The sequence below is a fragment of the Triturus cristatus genome, chromosome 4_2, assembly GCF_964204655.1.
Source record: "Triturus cristatus chromosome 4_2, aTriCri1.1, whole genome shotgun sequence".
Taxonomy (NCBI): domain Eukaryota; kingdom Metazoa; phylum Chordata; class Amphibia; order Caudata; family Salamandridae; genus Triturus; species Triturus cristatus.
Genome location: NC_140586.1, coordinates 218641953 through 218658544, shown reverse-complemented (window position 1 = coordinate 218658544; position 16592 = coordinate 218641953). Strand labels below are relative to the sequence as shown.

At 44.4% G+C, this 16592-nt stretch overlaps 1 protein-coding gene across 1 annotated transcript in view; it reads right to left on the bottom strand.

The window, feature by feature from the left end:
* RPS19BP1 (ribosomal protein S19 binding protein 1) overlaps positions 1 to 16390 on the bottom strand; it is a 62224-nt gene extending 45834 nt beyond the window's left edge. The window contains exon 1 of the mRNA XM_085601268.1: positions 16238 to 16390. Coding sequence (XP_085457394.1) covers positions 16238 to 16286 — 49 coding nt within the window. The 5' untranslated portion in view covers positions 16287 to 16390. The remainder of the gene's footprint in view (positions 1 to 16237) is intronic.
* Between the last annotated feature and the right edge of the window lie 202 nt (positions 16391 to 16592).

Here is a 16592-nt window from a genome sequence, read left to right as displayed (position 1 = left end):
AAGTTGTGGAGTGCAAAATACACAGCAGGGCATGGGGAGTGTATATGTACCTTTAAGGGTAGCTGTATGTATGCGGTTAGGTTGTTTACGGTTAATTTTTTGTACATACGGCTAGGTCGTGTACATGCGGTTAGTTTGTTTACGTATACAGCTAGCTTGTGTACATATGGTTAGGTTGTGTATGTATACGGCTAGCTTGTGTACATATGGGTAGGTTGTGTATGTTTACAGTTAGGCTGTGTATATATATATAGTTAGGTTTGTACATACGTTTAGGTTGTGTACGTATACAGTTAAGTTGTGCACATGCGGGTAGGTTGTGTTCTAGTACGTGAAGGTACTTTTGGTGCAGTCTTGTCATATAAATATATTTGAAAAATAAGGCAGCACTTTTCGTATTTCACCTGCGAGTTGTGTGAAGTAGTGAAGTGTTGTCGTCTGCTCACAGAGTGATTGATGATGAAAGGTTCGGCGATTTTACTTTAATCAAAGGAAATGTAAGTTCAAAAATTAATGCGAGCCAGGGCAGAGGCGTAGCTAGAGCTTGTGGCGCCCGGGGCTATCTCGCAGATTGCCGCCCCTGGGGAGGGGAGGTTGCTGGGGAAAAAAAGACAGCGACCACTTGAAAGAGGTCCGAGAGACACATAGTATCGCCGCTAATAGTTACCTCGATCATTTAAGTTACATGCACATACATGACACGGTCCAAGGCTACACAGTTGAATACACCGGTGACTGGCAGTACAAAAGAGAACACACAGACTGCATGATCTATCTGGGGGCTCAGAAAAACCACATGTGACATCCATCAGAGAGCTGCGTGAATAATTACCTGGTTATCCCCTCACCACAATGCAAACATGCACATACATGACACTGTTCAGGGATCTATCATCTACAGCGGACATTAAATGACCATTCATCATGGTCCCCCCATTAAAGCAGTGCACTTTGTGATCTGCATGGTACATGTTCTTTGCAGCGGGCACATTAACCCTCTGTGCTACCTTTCCAGGAGTCAACCCTTCCACTAGACAAAACTCCATCTCTCTCTAGGAAGAGCATTAATCACCAAAGTTATCATTACATTTTTATTGTTTCTGAAAATTGCTGGAGGCAGCAAATTTTTTTCAAAACATAATATACTTGCAAACACTACGCACCCACCCAAAATAGGTACCCAGTGAGGTCACACCGTTCGCATCGCCCTAATCTGCTCAAGGTTCATGAGACCTCAGTGACAGAGTCACAGCGACTGGATCACTGTTGCTCTAGGGTGTGCTGCTTTGTAGGCCTGCCCGCAAGACTGGAGATGGATTGTGGTGGACAGGCCTTCAAGGGTAACCCACAATAGACACCACTAGGGTACACCTGCTTGTGCTAAGACATCAAGCCTTCTAAGGTCTAGTGGGGCCTTCTACGGTCTAGCATGGGAATGTGCTCCCTCAGTAGAGTGGTCTGGTGGACTGGTCATGAAGGCTGAACCCGGTTCCCCAGTTCCAAATTCGACAGCTCTGGCCATAGTGCCACATCCTCTCCCCCACTGAACACCATACTTCCCCACTGAGAGAAACTCGCACTGCCTTCAGCTACAAACTAATTGTGCCTGCTATAAACACTTGGGTGTGGCTCAAAACAAATTATGCACTGGATAAGAGTAATATACTGCCTAAAAAAAAAGTAAAAGCAACCACTCATAGGGAATGCAAGATTAAGTAAAGCATGTGAAATGTAAGCAGAAACAACGTGGTTACCTTAACGATCTGTCACTCACTATTCAGAAATCAGCGAGTGGTTTCACCTGAAAAGTTATGGACATGACTAGAAGGCCCTGAAGGGAACAGTTTCAATGTCCATTGCTTATATCCTTACAACACGTAAGCAGTATGGTATAAAAAGACCACATCCATAAACACAGAGCCATGGTACACATTGTGATTTCCAATCCAACCAACAACCAGGTATTGCAGTACCTCCAGGAATGGTACACTCTCACAACCTGGGAACAACAATGCTGTTCAAAGAAAGAAGAGAAAACGAAAGTAGCGCTTCAGTGGCAAACTCTGTGATGCTGGTGTATTTGGATGTAAATAAAATCAATCTGGCCACTTTGCAACCCCTCTGTCTTACTTTATTTCGCCCCCCCCCCACCTCCCTTTCCCACGCTAGCAGCACCCCTCAGAGAGAAAACGAGAGAAAAAGGGCATCTCTCGCAAGCGTGTTTCTTTTTTGGATCCATTTCACATAAAAGCAACTGCAATTAGCACGAACCAAGCGGAGCCTAAAATAAAACATTTCTCCTCCCCCAACATTGTGCCCCCACCCTACCTAACCCACCGATCGCAAAATACCCCCCTCCCCAGCACCAAAACTCACCTTTCCTCTCCGACACGCAGGAAGCAAATGGCTTCCTGCGCCTCGGAGAACAAAGGGGAAACATCCATGACGTCAGCGCGCGAGCCGCGCCGACGTCATTGATGACGCGGGGGGAGGCAGGGGAAGGTCTTCCCCTGCCTTCCCAATAAAAAAAAAAAAAAAAAAACCCAACCACTCGCGGGGGGAGCGCCATCGCTTCCCCCGTGGGTGGGTGTCATGACGTGCTGGACACGTCATGGGCACAGCGCGACTGTGCTCCATGACGTGTCCAGCACCTCATGGGCACACAAGGGGTTAATGGTTGAATTTTGGATTATTGTGAGGAAGAACATTTTTTCCAAAGGTTGTGCGACTGATAGTTGGCGCAAGAGTACGTGCAACACATTTTGAACATTACACACTTGTGCCGTTTGGGGCAGACACCCGTCGCAGCTCCAGTCACAACATTGGGCAGAGGCATCAGGGTAAGCTCCGCACTTTCTTAGTGGTGTTGCAGCCACCATATCAGGCTGATTCGCCAGGATGTTTACTGGGCTGGAGCGAAGCTATCGGCTCACGCGTCCGCCTTCTTCAACGTTGTTGCCACGCCCCTGCTTTCAACTTATCTGGGTCAGGAGTCATTCCCCATCAGAGAATATGTGCCCGGAGAATTTGCTTGGTCTTGTGAAACTCACACTTTGCTGCATTCAGAGTGAGGCCTGCATCAGCAAGTAACTGACACACTTGTGCGAGTGCCTTGCCATGCTCCTTTCGTGTTGTCCCAAATTCCAGTATGTCATCACTGTAATGCAAAGCATGTTCAACAGGTTGAATTACTTGGTGCATTACATCCTGAAATATTTCAGCAGCCGAAGACACTCCAAAACTCTGTCCTTTGTATCTGATCAAAAAAACATGAGTCGAAAAATTGGTAATGTACCTTCAATTCTCTTCCAGCTCGAGTTGATGGAATCCCTTGTTCAAGTCAAGACTTTGGCTCCATTTAATTGCATAATCATGTCCGCTATTTGGGGACCAGGATGTCTTTCTCTGGATTGTTTTGCTGGTCTGTCGCATATAAACACTAATGTGCACTGCACCTCCGCTGTCCTTTTTTGAAAACCACCACTATGGACGAAATCCATTGCATAGGACCAGTGGATTGCTCAATTATTTCGTGCTTCAAAAGCATTTTCTTGAGTTTTCCTAAACCATGAAACAACAACAGGAACTCACTTACTATTTCAGACTAAGTTAGAAGGTTGTAACTGAGAGATATCAGTCCTATGTCAGCAGCAGTGGCAAAACTGAGCAGGCATGCACTGGATGAAGTTCCTTGGAGGACATGGACAGACACTTGCATTGATGTAATTTTGTGTTGCATGGTTGCTGTGAAGGACCCTTGGCTTTGCAGTGGTTCGGAAACAGCCCAAGTGTATACCTGTGTGCCTGATTGAATGGGGTGAGGCACAGGGGACAGGCTGTTAAATGTTTACACAGGCATGATGTTCATTGAGGCACCACTGTCTATGATAAAAGTTACTGGTTGATCATTCACTTTCAGTGTGATTTTGCGATACATCCAAATGAAGTTTGTTGTTTTGTTGGGTGAACTTCTTTTGAATTGTAGTCTTATGTACAAGCAGCTAATCCTGCATGTTCATGCCGCACTTTGTAGCTACCATTAACACACACCCATCTTCTTCATCGTTACTCAACTGCGATGTCGAGGATCCTTTGTACGATGAGCTTATCAACCATTCATCTAGTCTTGTTCCCATTAGTTGAAGTTGCTTTTTTGATTTTGCGGGCATGGCAAGAATGTTTCTGGAAACTTTGGGCACCCATTTTCTCTTCTCAAGGTGACAGCATGGTGGTGACCCCTTTTATAAATCTAGCCATCTTCCTCGGGGTCAGGTAGAGTCTATGCAACGTAAAAAAGTGATTCCTCCTTATGGCAGCCAGCTTAACTGTTGAGTAGAGAAGACGCTGAGAGAGATGCCCTACCTCCGGATGCTCCTCTACTGGTGACTAGCCCTCCCATGGGTGGAGAGGGATTTTACTCTCTATTGCCTTCCTTTGCCAATTCCCAATACCATACAGAAACTTCCTTTCTTAAGGGCTTCAAGTCCAACATCTTCTCATCGAATTTCTGAATCCACTGACTAACCCACCTCTGCTTTGACCCCCATGAAACTATGTGCAAGTATTTTTACCCAGAGAGAGCGCCTTTAGTTTTCTCCTGTATGGCCTCACAGGAAATCATACAAGTGCCTATCCTTAATTCTTCCCAGCGCCTAATACCCTCGTTGGTCAATGGTAGGCTTAGCTTATCCTTAAGTAAGGGAGAACCAGGCAATTCCAAAAATAGGGGCATACCCAGAATAGTACTCAATACCTAAGATGTTTTGGATTGAGTACCAAACCCCTGAGAAAGCCCACAACACATTCAATCTCACCTTCTTGAAACATCTGGAATCACCAAATTCATAGAGGAAACCATCCTTCCCTACAGAGCTCAGCATAGTTGTATATAGCATCCCCCTGCTGAAGTCATCCGGACAAGATAACAACATTCTAGAGTTACCAAATTGAAAGGACACATAGTGCAATAGAAGATCTGAGAATGAAACCCCACTCTTTTCTAATTTTCTTCTCAGTTTCTTCCAACTGAGGCTGGCTCCCTTGGAGGCTCAAATATAATTTGCTAGTCTGACCTGTATCCTTGCTAGACATTCCTTAGGGAATAGAAGAGGGACATTATTGTATAGGCATGTTACCTTGGGCAGGATCTTCATCTTAACCAGATTCGTCCTCCCGTATAGCGGTAGTAAAAGATGGTACCATCTTGCTAAAAGTCTGTCAATTTCCTTAATCACCCTATCTAAATTATGCTTCGGCACCTGATCTAATTCCTGCACAACTTTAATACCCAGATAGATGATCTTAGTCTGAGGAAACACAGTGCCACTTTTCTGATTCCAAAACATCACCTCTGTTTTATTCTTATTGATAGAGTAGGCTGTGAAATCACCGAAGGCATCAGTAATTTCTTCCATTCGTGTGACTGTCCTGCTGGGAAAACTCATGTACAAAATAATGTCATCTGCATACAAAGCAACCTTATTTTCAAATCCCCGAAACTCAAAGGAAAGAATGTCAATGTCTGTTCTGAAAGCCTGAGCTAGGGGCTCCATGTATAGATAGAAAAGTAAAGGGGATAGTGGACATCCATGTTGGGTTCCCCTCCAGATGTTTATTCTCCTAGTCAGATTATGAATGCGGGTTGAATGCCAGCCACTGCTAAAGCTTTCCACAAGTAAGCTCAAAAGACCCTATCAAATACGTAAGCCGCATCTATTGTGACTATAGCCAAAGGGTCTGAGTTTGCAATAGATATGTCTCTTGATGGAATTAACAAACGGGTTAGGACAAACAACTGCCTTCCTGGCACAAATCACTTCTCGTCTGGATGTCTTATACCTGCTACCCTAGCTAGTCTTCTTGATAAGATACCGGTACAAAATGTTATATTCATAGTTCAACAGGGAATTTGACCTATATGAATCCACCTTCTTTGGGTTATTATTCAGCTTTAGGAGTAAGGTGATTACGACTTCATTCCACAACAGGGGGTATGTGATCTCCTAGACAACAACTCTCTCCATATAGCAACTATAACCTCCTTCAAAGCTTTATTGAACTGTCCCTGGAGTGCATCAGTGCCTGCTGCTTTCCCACTCTGGGTTCTATTTATTTGTGGAAGGATTTCTTCCTCCAAGATGGGGCTCAAGAGGGCTGTTGTTCCTTTACAGAGAAAACTGGGAGCTGCACCCTCCTTAACCACTCTCTTAACTTTGCTTGCTTACAGTTAGTTGTCTCTGTGTAAAGGTTTTCAAACAACTTTACTATACACACTTCAATCTGATCTTGATCTTCTGAAGTATTTCCCTCTTCAATCACGATTAGTGCCTCAATGTGGTTCCATCCTCTGTCTATTCTTGCCTTCCAGGCAAGCAATCTTCCTCTCCTCTGCCTGTATTTAAAGTGTACCAACTTGCTCGCTTGCCACTTTTCTCTGTTCCTCCTCTCTATTACCTGCCCGAAACCCTCAAGTTTCTCAAGCAGCAGCCTATGCTCAGCCGCTTCCACCTCCTCCTCCGACTACTGTAGGTCCATTTCTAACATGCTAATTTCTTCCTCAAACCTTTTGTCCTCCTGCACTTTTCTTCCTTTCCAAGCCCCCTGCTTGCATGGAATACCTCAGACAATTGCCTTGTATACATCCCATACCATTTTCAGGGAAGCAGTGTCAAGATTACTTCCAAAATACTGCTGACTCCTCCCTTAATATCTTAAGTATGTCTGTATCTTAAAGTAGTGTTCTATTCAATGTCCACCTAAGTTTGACCTGAATTTCTGGCAAACCTATCACCAAAACACTGCTAAATGATCTCGGCAATACAAAGGAATGTGCTTAATCTCCTTGACATTGTGTTATACTTATTTTTCTTCCTTAAAATAATCTATCCTAGCATAACTGCAATATCTTACATTAAAAAAGTGTACCCCAGTTGCGGCTAGTGACATTTGAAAGTGGTGAGGAGTAAAAGTTTGTGATGAGTCCCCAGTGGCAAGCGAGCGAACCCGACCATCATAAGGGCGGTTCGGGGGAGTTCTCACCCGAAGTGTTTTTGGAAAAAAAAAAAAGAATGGGCAAATGGTGTATTTCCAAGCAAATTTGAGAAAGCCAGAAGGTTAATAAAGCAATAGTAAAAGTGTAGTTATGACATCAAAAAAGAGATTTCATATGATAATGAAGTAGGTAGCTGCTTATTCAGCATAACCACAGAACTTCATAACAGACTTTGAGATAACAATGCTGAGTACCTCACAGATTTCTTTATTTATTGATATACCTTTACAAATGAAGGGCCTTATTTATGAGAAGTGACGCATTGCTGCGTGAAAGCAGTGATGCGTCACTTCTCAGTGTGCCTTCCTTGCGACATGATGGATGCGTCATATTTACTGTATGATGCATCATGTCGCAAGGAGTTACAGATACGTCAGTATTTCTGAAGTATTCGTAGATTTCGCTGTGTCACTTCTACAAGGCTTACTGATGTGGAACGCCCACCCGGCATACATTATACCCGACGCAGGTATAACGTAGCGCAGGGGTTTACAAAGTGACGCATCTGCTTAGATGCGTCACTTTGTAAATAGGGCGCAACAGGAGGCATGTTTTATGCCGCCGATGCGTCACAAAAAGTGACGCAACGGAAGTGAAAACTGTCAAAGGCCTCATAAATATGGCCTATTATACCGGACTCGGGTAGAATGTAGCGCAGGGGTTTGCAAAGTGACGCATCTGCTTAGATGCGTCACTTTGTAAATAGGGCGCAACAGGAGGCATGTTTTATGCCGCCGATGCGTCACAAAAAGTGACGCAACGGAAGCGCAAAACTGTCGCAAGGCCTCATAAATAAGGCCCGAAATCTACTTGGAAAATACAAGTTGTGATTTGTCAGACTGAACACGAGAAGGCAAGGAATAAACTTCCTTGCTGTCTCATTGTGTCCAGTCCGACAAATCACAATAAAGGCGCATTGGCTGCCAGCTCAAGTATATTGAACTATACTGTTTATTTTTGCAGACTTGATATTACTTCTAGTCTTTATTTGGGCCTATTGCAGACACCTGTGTCTGCACTTAAGCAAGAAACAAGTTGGAGTTTTGAAAGTCTGCCAATTAGCCCTGCCAAAGGAGCACAAAGGCTAGAGACATGCAGCTCCTTTCGATTACAGGCACGTGACAATACCGAGTCAGCAATTAAATTACATTGCAACTTCAAAATCCCACAAACATACTGGCACTTTACAGAAAGATGGGACCTGGAGATGGCAGCCGCCATGCATGTTGCGTTCCATGTCATCAAGCAGCCTCTGTGTTGACATTAAACGGGACGTGCCTCAGTAATGAGCATTGAAATCGCCCTTTGCTCGTCACATTTATTTCATGGATGGTGGGAAACCATAGCGAAGAAGAGATTTCAAAGGCACACAGACTTTTCTTAATGCCAGGTTTCCCTCAACAGTTGCATGCGTAGTGTCTAGAACTTCAAATACGCGTTTAAAATATGGGGTCATAAAAAGGTAGAACAGGCAAACAGTCAGACAAAGCTGTGCATCGGTTTTGAAACGTGAAGCTGATCTAGTTTACTTTAACAGCATTTGCTAAGTCACGTATAGATTATGCGTTAATAAGTTTAAACAAGCATTTACAATGCAATAGGTCTCGCAATTACATTGTTTTGAGCTATTGGCATTGAAAATGTTATTGTTTCCCCCCCCCCCCCCCCCCTTCGTGAATCATTAATCAAGTAATGGCATTGTAAATGACAATGTCTTCTACCTCCTGTTGAACCCCGCATACAGACATACATAGAAACCGCACTACAAACAGGCACACATGCATACACACGCTGAGAAACATACGCTCCCCGTGAGACAGACACACTAATACATAGAGGCACACGGGTGCACCGAAGCACGTGATCACACACACGCAGGCACACTGAGTCACAGGCACACTGAAGCTGTGGGTCTGGCAGACTAGCCGACACACCAGACACTGTCACACTGAGTAGAGGCGCACACATGCTGAGATACGGATCACACGAACACCCGAGGCAGAAGCTCTCTGAGAGACTCGGGCACGCGGGATCAGTAACATGGAGACACAGGGTTCTAATAATCTGCAGAGGGCCACATAATTCCCCATTCCTTGATGCAAAAGTTGGAGCCAGATACAAACTAGTAAGACTTTTGATTCTTGGGATAATTGTACCAAAGGGGCTGTTACTTCTACAATTAGGAAAACATCCAATGCATGTGGCAGACCACTATAAAATAAAATAACCATTGTTGCTTTTCTCAGCAAATTGTACAACAGTCTGTTCGATTTTCAATGTATTTCATAGTTCCTGTGTGTCACTAAACGTTTGAAACTCGTGGTTTTATTCTATAAGGCCACTAGTGTCAAAATAAATATTAAGCCACAAGTGAAGGCAATGTCACCACACGAGGTCCAATGACTAGAACTAAAAATTCAGCACGGTTATGAGCGACACATCAAACGGGACAGGACAGTGAAAATCGGTTCCTCGCTAAATTAGACACCTAAATTCATTGACCATGTCGGCAAATGTGAAACATTTAAGCTGCTGAGTAAGATGTTGAATTTGGCCCTGTTTAGGTAAAGGCATCACGGGCCTTCCTGGACATTAAAAAAAGAGTAAGCTTAACATACATGTGACGCTAAGCATTGTCTGATTTACTGGCTTGGTAATATAAATGTAACGTGAAGTTAGCATGTATTTTGCAGGTCTTCAACAAGTGCCTCCAATTCAAATCATCAATTCAATATGACGGGCACCCCTGAACACTGCAATTAGCGGATACGGGGGAAGTTGTGTAAGCTGAGCTTAAATAGGGCAGATATGCCACACAGAATGTACGAGAAAAGATAAACCAGTAACTATAAAAATATCAGTTGTTTACTCAATAGTGACGTATTCAGCCTAATGAACAACACAGCGGCGAAAATAACAGAGCTTGTTTGCGCAGTGTTAAATTGTGATTTTTTTTAACTCCTGTTTTTGAATGTCAGTTATTACTTCTGTGCAATACAGTATATAACCAGCACATTAATTACATTTAGCAAATTGCTCCAGTTGCTGTTTAAAAACGTAACAATTTAATTAATACACGTGCGTTCATGCTGCTAATCGCAAACATTCAATTCTGCTACCGGCTGTCTGCCATTACCTACACATCAATACCACAATACAAAACCAGGCGTCACCTACGCTCGACACATTGAGCGTTCACACCACATATTCCACAAACTGCGCTGCTGACTTGCACGCTTCTGTAACAGGTGTGACTATCACCGGACAGTTCCGTGGTCCTCATCTTGCAGACTCCAGAAGGTCGAGAGGCTGGGTCGGCCCCAATGATGTTCATGCCTGTGACGTGCAGCCTTCCCAGAGATGTGTGTGCAGCAGAACGAGCTCTCAATAATCTACAGGAACTCTGCTACGGCTCTCGGGAGGGGCGGGGGCGAGCTTGTCTGTGCTGCTGCTTGCTCCTGTCCACCCTCCCTCCATAAACAAGAGCCGGGAAGTGCTTGGAGCGCGCGTGCGCATTTAAAAAAAAATATTAAATAGCATGAGGCTGCCTAGGAGGTGCATGTTGACGAAAGTGAAACTGCATGCTGGCTTGCGAGGGAAGGGGGACAGGAGATGTGCACGCCGCGTGGCTGTAGGCGCGTACACCAACTCAAATCCGCCAAAAGCCTGCGCGTGCACATCTCCTGTCCCACTTCCGAGGCAAGTCAGCAACAATAGATCTCGCTTGCTCACAGCGCTTCGCGCTGCGTTCGCAGGCGAGACCTAAAAAGGGTACAGGTGAGCGTTAACAATAAATTAATTATATCATACCAGGACTGGTACTGTTAGAGTATGCAAATACGGGAAGGTTCCAGGGGCACGACACAACTAGAGCGGTGCTGTTCTGAAAAGCAATAAAGGCAACTCATGAAGGTATGGGCAAAAGTAATTTAAACCTAAAGAAATTTAAAGCAAAAAGGGTCTTTCATAACCTCTGTACATAGTACTTATTTTACAACGAGGGAAAAACTCCTTGACTTGTCCCGAGTGAAAACATTCACTGGCTGGCCCATTTAAATTGCTCCACTAATCACAAGCACGGAAGGTGTACTTGCTTCCCGTGTTAATTATTCCGAACGGGGTGATCTGAAAAGGGAAACAGAATAGGCAGGGGTGTCAGAGTTAAAACGGCCCGACTTCTATGTGTCAAAACACAGAAAATGATGTAAAAGTCAACTGACCGGGAGATTAATTCAATGGCTGCATAACCTCGACATCCGTGGAGACTGGCGCCAACAATGCGTAAAGCGGAAGTAAACGTGCTGCATGAAGCGTAACCTACGTGATGGCCATAAACAACAGATATTACGGGCAGATATCTATCAGGTCAAAAAATGCTCCAAAGTGCGAACAGACTCGGACCGTCTGTCTAATTAATGGTAATTCCGGGACAGCTGAATGAAGCCGGGGACAGCAAATAAAATAAACTCCAGCGACTAAATCGAAATAATAAAATAGCAAAGAACCACTACCGCCGGCCGCTACCGCCCCTGAAATAGTGCCGCCTGGAGCGAGCCGCCCCCACCGCCCCCCCCCCCTCCATAGCTACGCCACTGAGCCAGGGAGACACTTGTCAGGCCTGTCTGTGCGGAGTGAAACTTCAGTCGTGCCGACTTCAGTCGGGGCCAAGACTTGTACAGGGCTCTCTCTGCGGGTCAACCTCCCCTCCTGGCTCCGGGACGCGGGCTGTGCTCTCCGGGCACCCTGGCTCTCTCCTGGGATCGCGCTGGTGCCAGAGTGCTTCTAGCCTGCATGGAAATCTGGAGTTTTCACGGCAGGCCGGTGGCTCCCAAAAGCAAGTAGGGCTGGGGCAGGGACAGTTGCGTGACAGGTGAAGTCCAACATGTGACTGACTCGGTCTCATCTCTCCTTGCCTGCCAGAGGTTATGAAAGCTTGCTAAACCGCCAGAGTTTTTCCAAAGCTCGCCTCTGTCGTCTCCCAGCACTGCTGTGCCCCCTGCCCACCTCTAACAAGCAGGATGCGCCCCTATCCAAAAGAATAATTATCAAATTACACTATGTTGCAGGGAACTTGTTTTACTTACTGCAAAACAAAGTGTTTCAGCTTGAAACACGCCTTTATAAAGTAATGTGCCCGTTACTTTTGAGAGGATGAAGTGAAGCAGCCACAGGTTCCGACATTGGAACTGGGGAACCTGGTTGGAGTCTGAGCGTCGGGTCAAATGTGATTCTGGGCAAATCACTTAATCTTACGAACAATGAACATGTCATTATATAATGTAACTGGTGCTCATGTAAAACATGCCAATACCTATGGGTCGATTTCACGCTAGATAAGAACTGCAAAAAAAAAAAACGAACATGGTAACCAATATAAGGATAATTTCATAGGCATGGAAAACGATGTACAATTGTAACTTAAGCAGTTAAAAAAACATTTAAATCAATGCACCGTTATGATTTTACATTCTTTAACAGGTACGGTTAGTTTGCCATAATTTAATTCAATATCCTATAGAATTCTCACACGGCCATTGTCTGCCAGAACAACCAACCAACACATGACATTCCACAAATAAACTTCCATTACTGAGAGAGCTGGGGTGGTATACTTGCCAGTGCTTCGTAAAAATGTATAAACAAAGTCTGTAACACACCTAGCACTGTGCTCGCCCCCTTTCCTTTCGAAGTGCATGAACTCTTTCTTCGGGTTGACCCATGAAATACAAAACAAAGGACGTCCTCCTTTAAGTTATGCACGTGCATTGTTGTTAATACAACCAGCTGGACTTATTCAGAGGAAGCCAGAACAGAAACAGTAATGAAATGTGACCAGTGCTATCACTGAACGGAACGTTTAAGGACAAATTAATGGCATTGTTATCATGCTCAGGGCCCACAGGCTGCACTGCTCCTAGCTACAGCATAGCCATTCATCAGGGACATATCAAGTAACTGTAGATGTTGTAGCACCCAGAATAATGTGCTGCATGGCTAAATACTTATTACATCCCAAAGGCGAGACCTATTGGCTATGCCAATGCTTGTTGCTTCATATGGAAGAACTGTTGTAGGTCATTTGAGAATGGAAGGCTCAACGAAGATCCACGTGAAAATTCTTCATCAAGGTTACAATGTTGTGAAATACATTTTCAAATCTGTAGTCCTGAAGATGAGGAGCAGTTCTGCGAAGTCCACTTGGGTATAAAGTGCATATACTGCACACTCTCCTGTAACCGAAAATTAAACCATTCTAGTTGCTGCAAAAAGGCTTTATTGCTATTGGGCATTAAATCATCTGTCTCTGAATTATGGGACCGAGAAGCAGGCATGCTCTCTAATGGGAGAGAGGCTATTTAGTATCTAAAAGCGTGCATCCATTGAGGGCAGCATGCTAAAAATTAAACAGAGAGCAACTGTAACATTCGAGTGCAGGAGCGAACGCCTTAAAGGAGTCATTAGCCACCCTGGGAAACACGACCATTTTCAGTGTAGTGCTCAGCATTCCAATGTCCAAAATCCCCGTACAAATTGTAAGAATCTCACCTATGTTTCCGCAGGAACGTCATGGATTTGAGGTAAGGTCCACAACTTCTCCGAATCACCAATTGCACTTGGCACTGTCAGGGCGGCAAAAAGGCAATGGTAATCCGGGGTCATTTCTGATGCAGGAAAGTCCAAATATTTTGATAAAATCTGTCTAGATTAATAAACTAGATATAGAGTCAATTAGTGTGCTCTTGACCAAAGTTATTTTCTTATCTCTTCCTTTTGTACCAATTTGTTGCTTGCTCTTTATTGTTCCTTACCCAGGTATTAAAAGGGTCAATTGGGTATTACCCTGTTGTTTGCCAGATAAAGGGCCTGGCCCAGCACACGTGCCATATCCGGGGTCCTGCAGGAAGAGTTATTCACCTTGTCTAAGGCCTCATGATGAAGTTGTCCCCGCTCAGCTGATTTAACCGGGGGGGGGGGGGGGGGTGGGGGGAGGAGGAATTCCCCAAAGTGGTGCAAAATTCCCTCCTGCCATAATTGAGAAGGGGGTCGACTGAATGTGCCGAGGGCCCTACGCATGGCCTTATTAGTAGAATTCTGTGCATGAACATCTAGTGCCTCAACAAGTCTCTCTTCCATTTGTTGCTCGTATGAAGCATTCAAAAATTCCCCAAAGCGGTCCTCCTCCTGAGAATAATGTGCCATAATGGTGCAGAGTACCCAACAATTAGCCCCACCTTTACTGGAGGTATACAGAGGAGAGGAGGGGGCGGAGCCCCAACAGGTGCAAAAAGGTGATAATACCACCTGTGCCGACGAAATAAGAGTGGAGGGAGGCTCCTAACCCCTAGGGCAGAGCCCTGATATATTTATACAGCCCCATAGGCGTGGGGGGGTGCAAGAATCAGCGGAGCACCTTCGCAACACCAGCACCGTAGAGCAATCAAAAGTTCGAGCACATAGGAAACAAACTCAAGTGTGTCCGCAACGCGCAGGGCCCTAAATGGAAAGCGGACTGGGTTCTATGCAATCAGGCGCTGGTCTGCTCCCGAATCCCTGCTCCACATCGGCCGAAACAGATAGTAGGATTGCGATTCCAGCTAAAGTCTGAGGGCCTACCTGAAAGAACACTGAAGATATAACCTTAAGGATCGACCAATCGGCACAACGAAATCGCAACAAGTCAGCAAAAAAATATGTGAGATCACTCCTCTGATGCTGTGTCAGCAGCAAAGAAAGAAGACGGACTGTGGTTGCATGGATAGAATATATATATATATATATATATATATATATATATACACACACACACATACATACATACATATACACACATATACATACACACACACTGGGGGTACTGATTGGTTTAAGATGGGCACAAGGAGTCATGGGAAAGGTATTTTCAGCATATTGTGTTTTCATTGGCTGTTGTTTTTTAGGAGATAAAGAAAGAGATGCATAATCCGAAGCCTCCGGTCCTGCCATAGACTCAAAAGTGCTAACATGTTGCCCCATGTCAGGAACAGGACATGCACTCAGTCCTTTTCTTTCCTTTACACTGTGGTACCTTTAATCATATAATACAATAAGTACTCATGTTAAACCATAGTCAATTTGAGAATCCTGAATATTCTGGGCTTTTGGAATAGTCCAAAATCAATTGCCAATCTCTAGCACAGAGCCAGGTCCATGATCCTTAGGCTATACACATAAAATCGGAACAGTACACCAAGGCCTCGTTCCAAGGGCCATGTACTTACTGATTTAGCTGGGAAACGAGTTTTCAGTTGTATCAAGAATTTCAGAAGATGCAGGAATGTAAAAACACAGACTTCAAATAATACACCTTCCAGCGTCTTGATTAAAATACCAAAGAGTCAAACAAAATAAAACTGAACAGAATGTAACACCCATGAACCACAAGAGGTTAAAACAATATCACCTTTAAGTAGTCTGGAATGGGACAAACGTGTTGGGCGAAGACCAGGCAGCTGTATAACAAATGTCCTTCATCAAACCCATTTTAAATGCAGCCCTCCAAGTACTGAGAGTAGAGAGCTCCACAACTGGACAAAAAAAATCCATCCCGGATTTCTGATATGTCAAAGTTTCTCTTAGTAAAGGTAGGCGATCCCACATCCAGAAAATATATACTGATAATTCTGTGCAAAAAATTACCAGAGGGGGATTCTTGAGATGTTGTGAAATAAATTGAGCCATTAATTAAAAGTTTAAACAGAACTCCTTTACACAACTGCTGAGTGGTCATCATGAAACTCTAGCATGTATCAGCAGTCCTAGATATACAATGTAAAACTTCGCTTTAATCCCAATGATCATACTCGTCGTGACAGTTGCAACTAGTAATCGAAACTAGCATGATCAGTGTACTTTCCCGCAATCTTTATTTCTGGTCTAGCCTGCTCGCGTTTCAAACTGTCAGCTTCAAACACGCACCCTCCTGTTGCCATACGCTCAGTCGTCCCTGCAAGCTTAGCTTAATCTTTCTTACTTTCAGAGCTCGGTGTATCAAACGGATGTCTAAGTCCCCTATTTGTTTCCATTCATGCGAGTCCTCTCTCCATGTCCATGCTCTCATTACCCACACAAATGCGATCACGGTATATCCTCTTGCCCCCTCCCGGTGCGTTCTAGCGAGCCTCTATTACCCAAACTTCCACTCCTCACCCTGGGAGTTCAGCAACTCCAGACCCCTCCTCAGGAGCGCTGCCGACATCCCTACTCAGGCAACCTCCTCCTTGGACTGCAAAGCTCTGTGTCGATACCTATAAGATGCACTTCCGTTTAATGAAAGTCCCATGTTGTGCCTGTCAGGAACACTTCCGGTTTAAAAAAAGGACACTTCCGTTAGTTCAACATTCCTCTTTATTTTGGGTTTGCTGGCGACACTCACGCCCTTTACCCCATTATTTTGTTGCTAAACTGTCATGACAGTTGTTTACTGAAACCATGGAGCGTACAGTAATTTAATAATAATTGAAAATACAATCGAATAGGGTTACCATAGTAGTTCGTGCTAGCC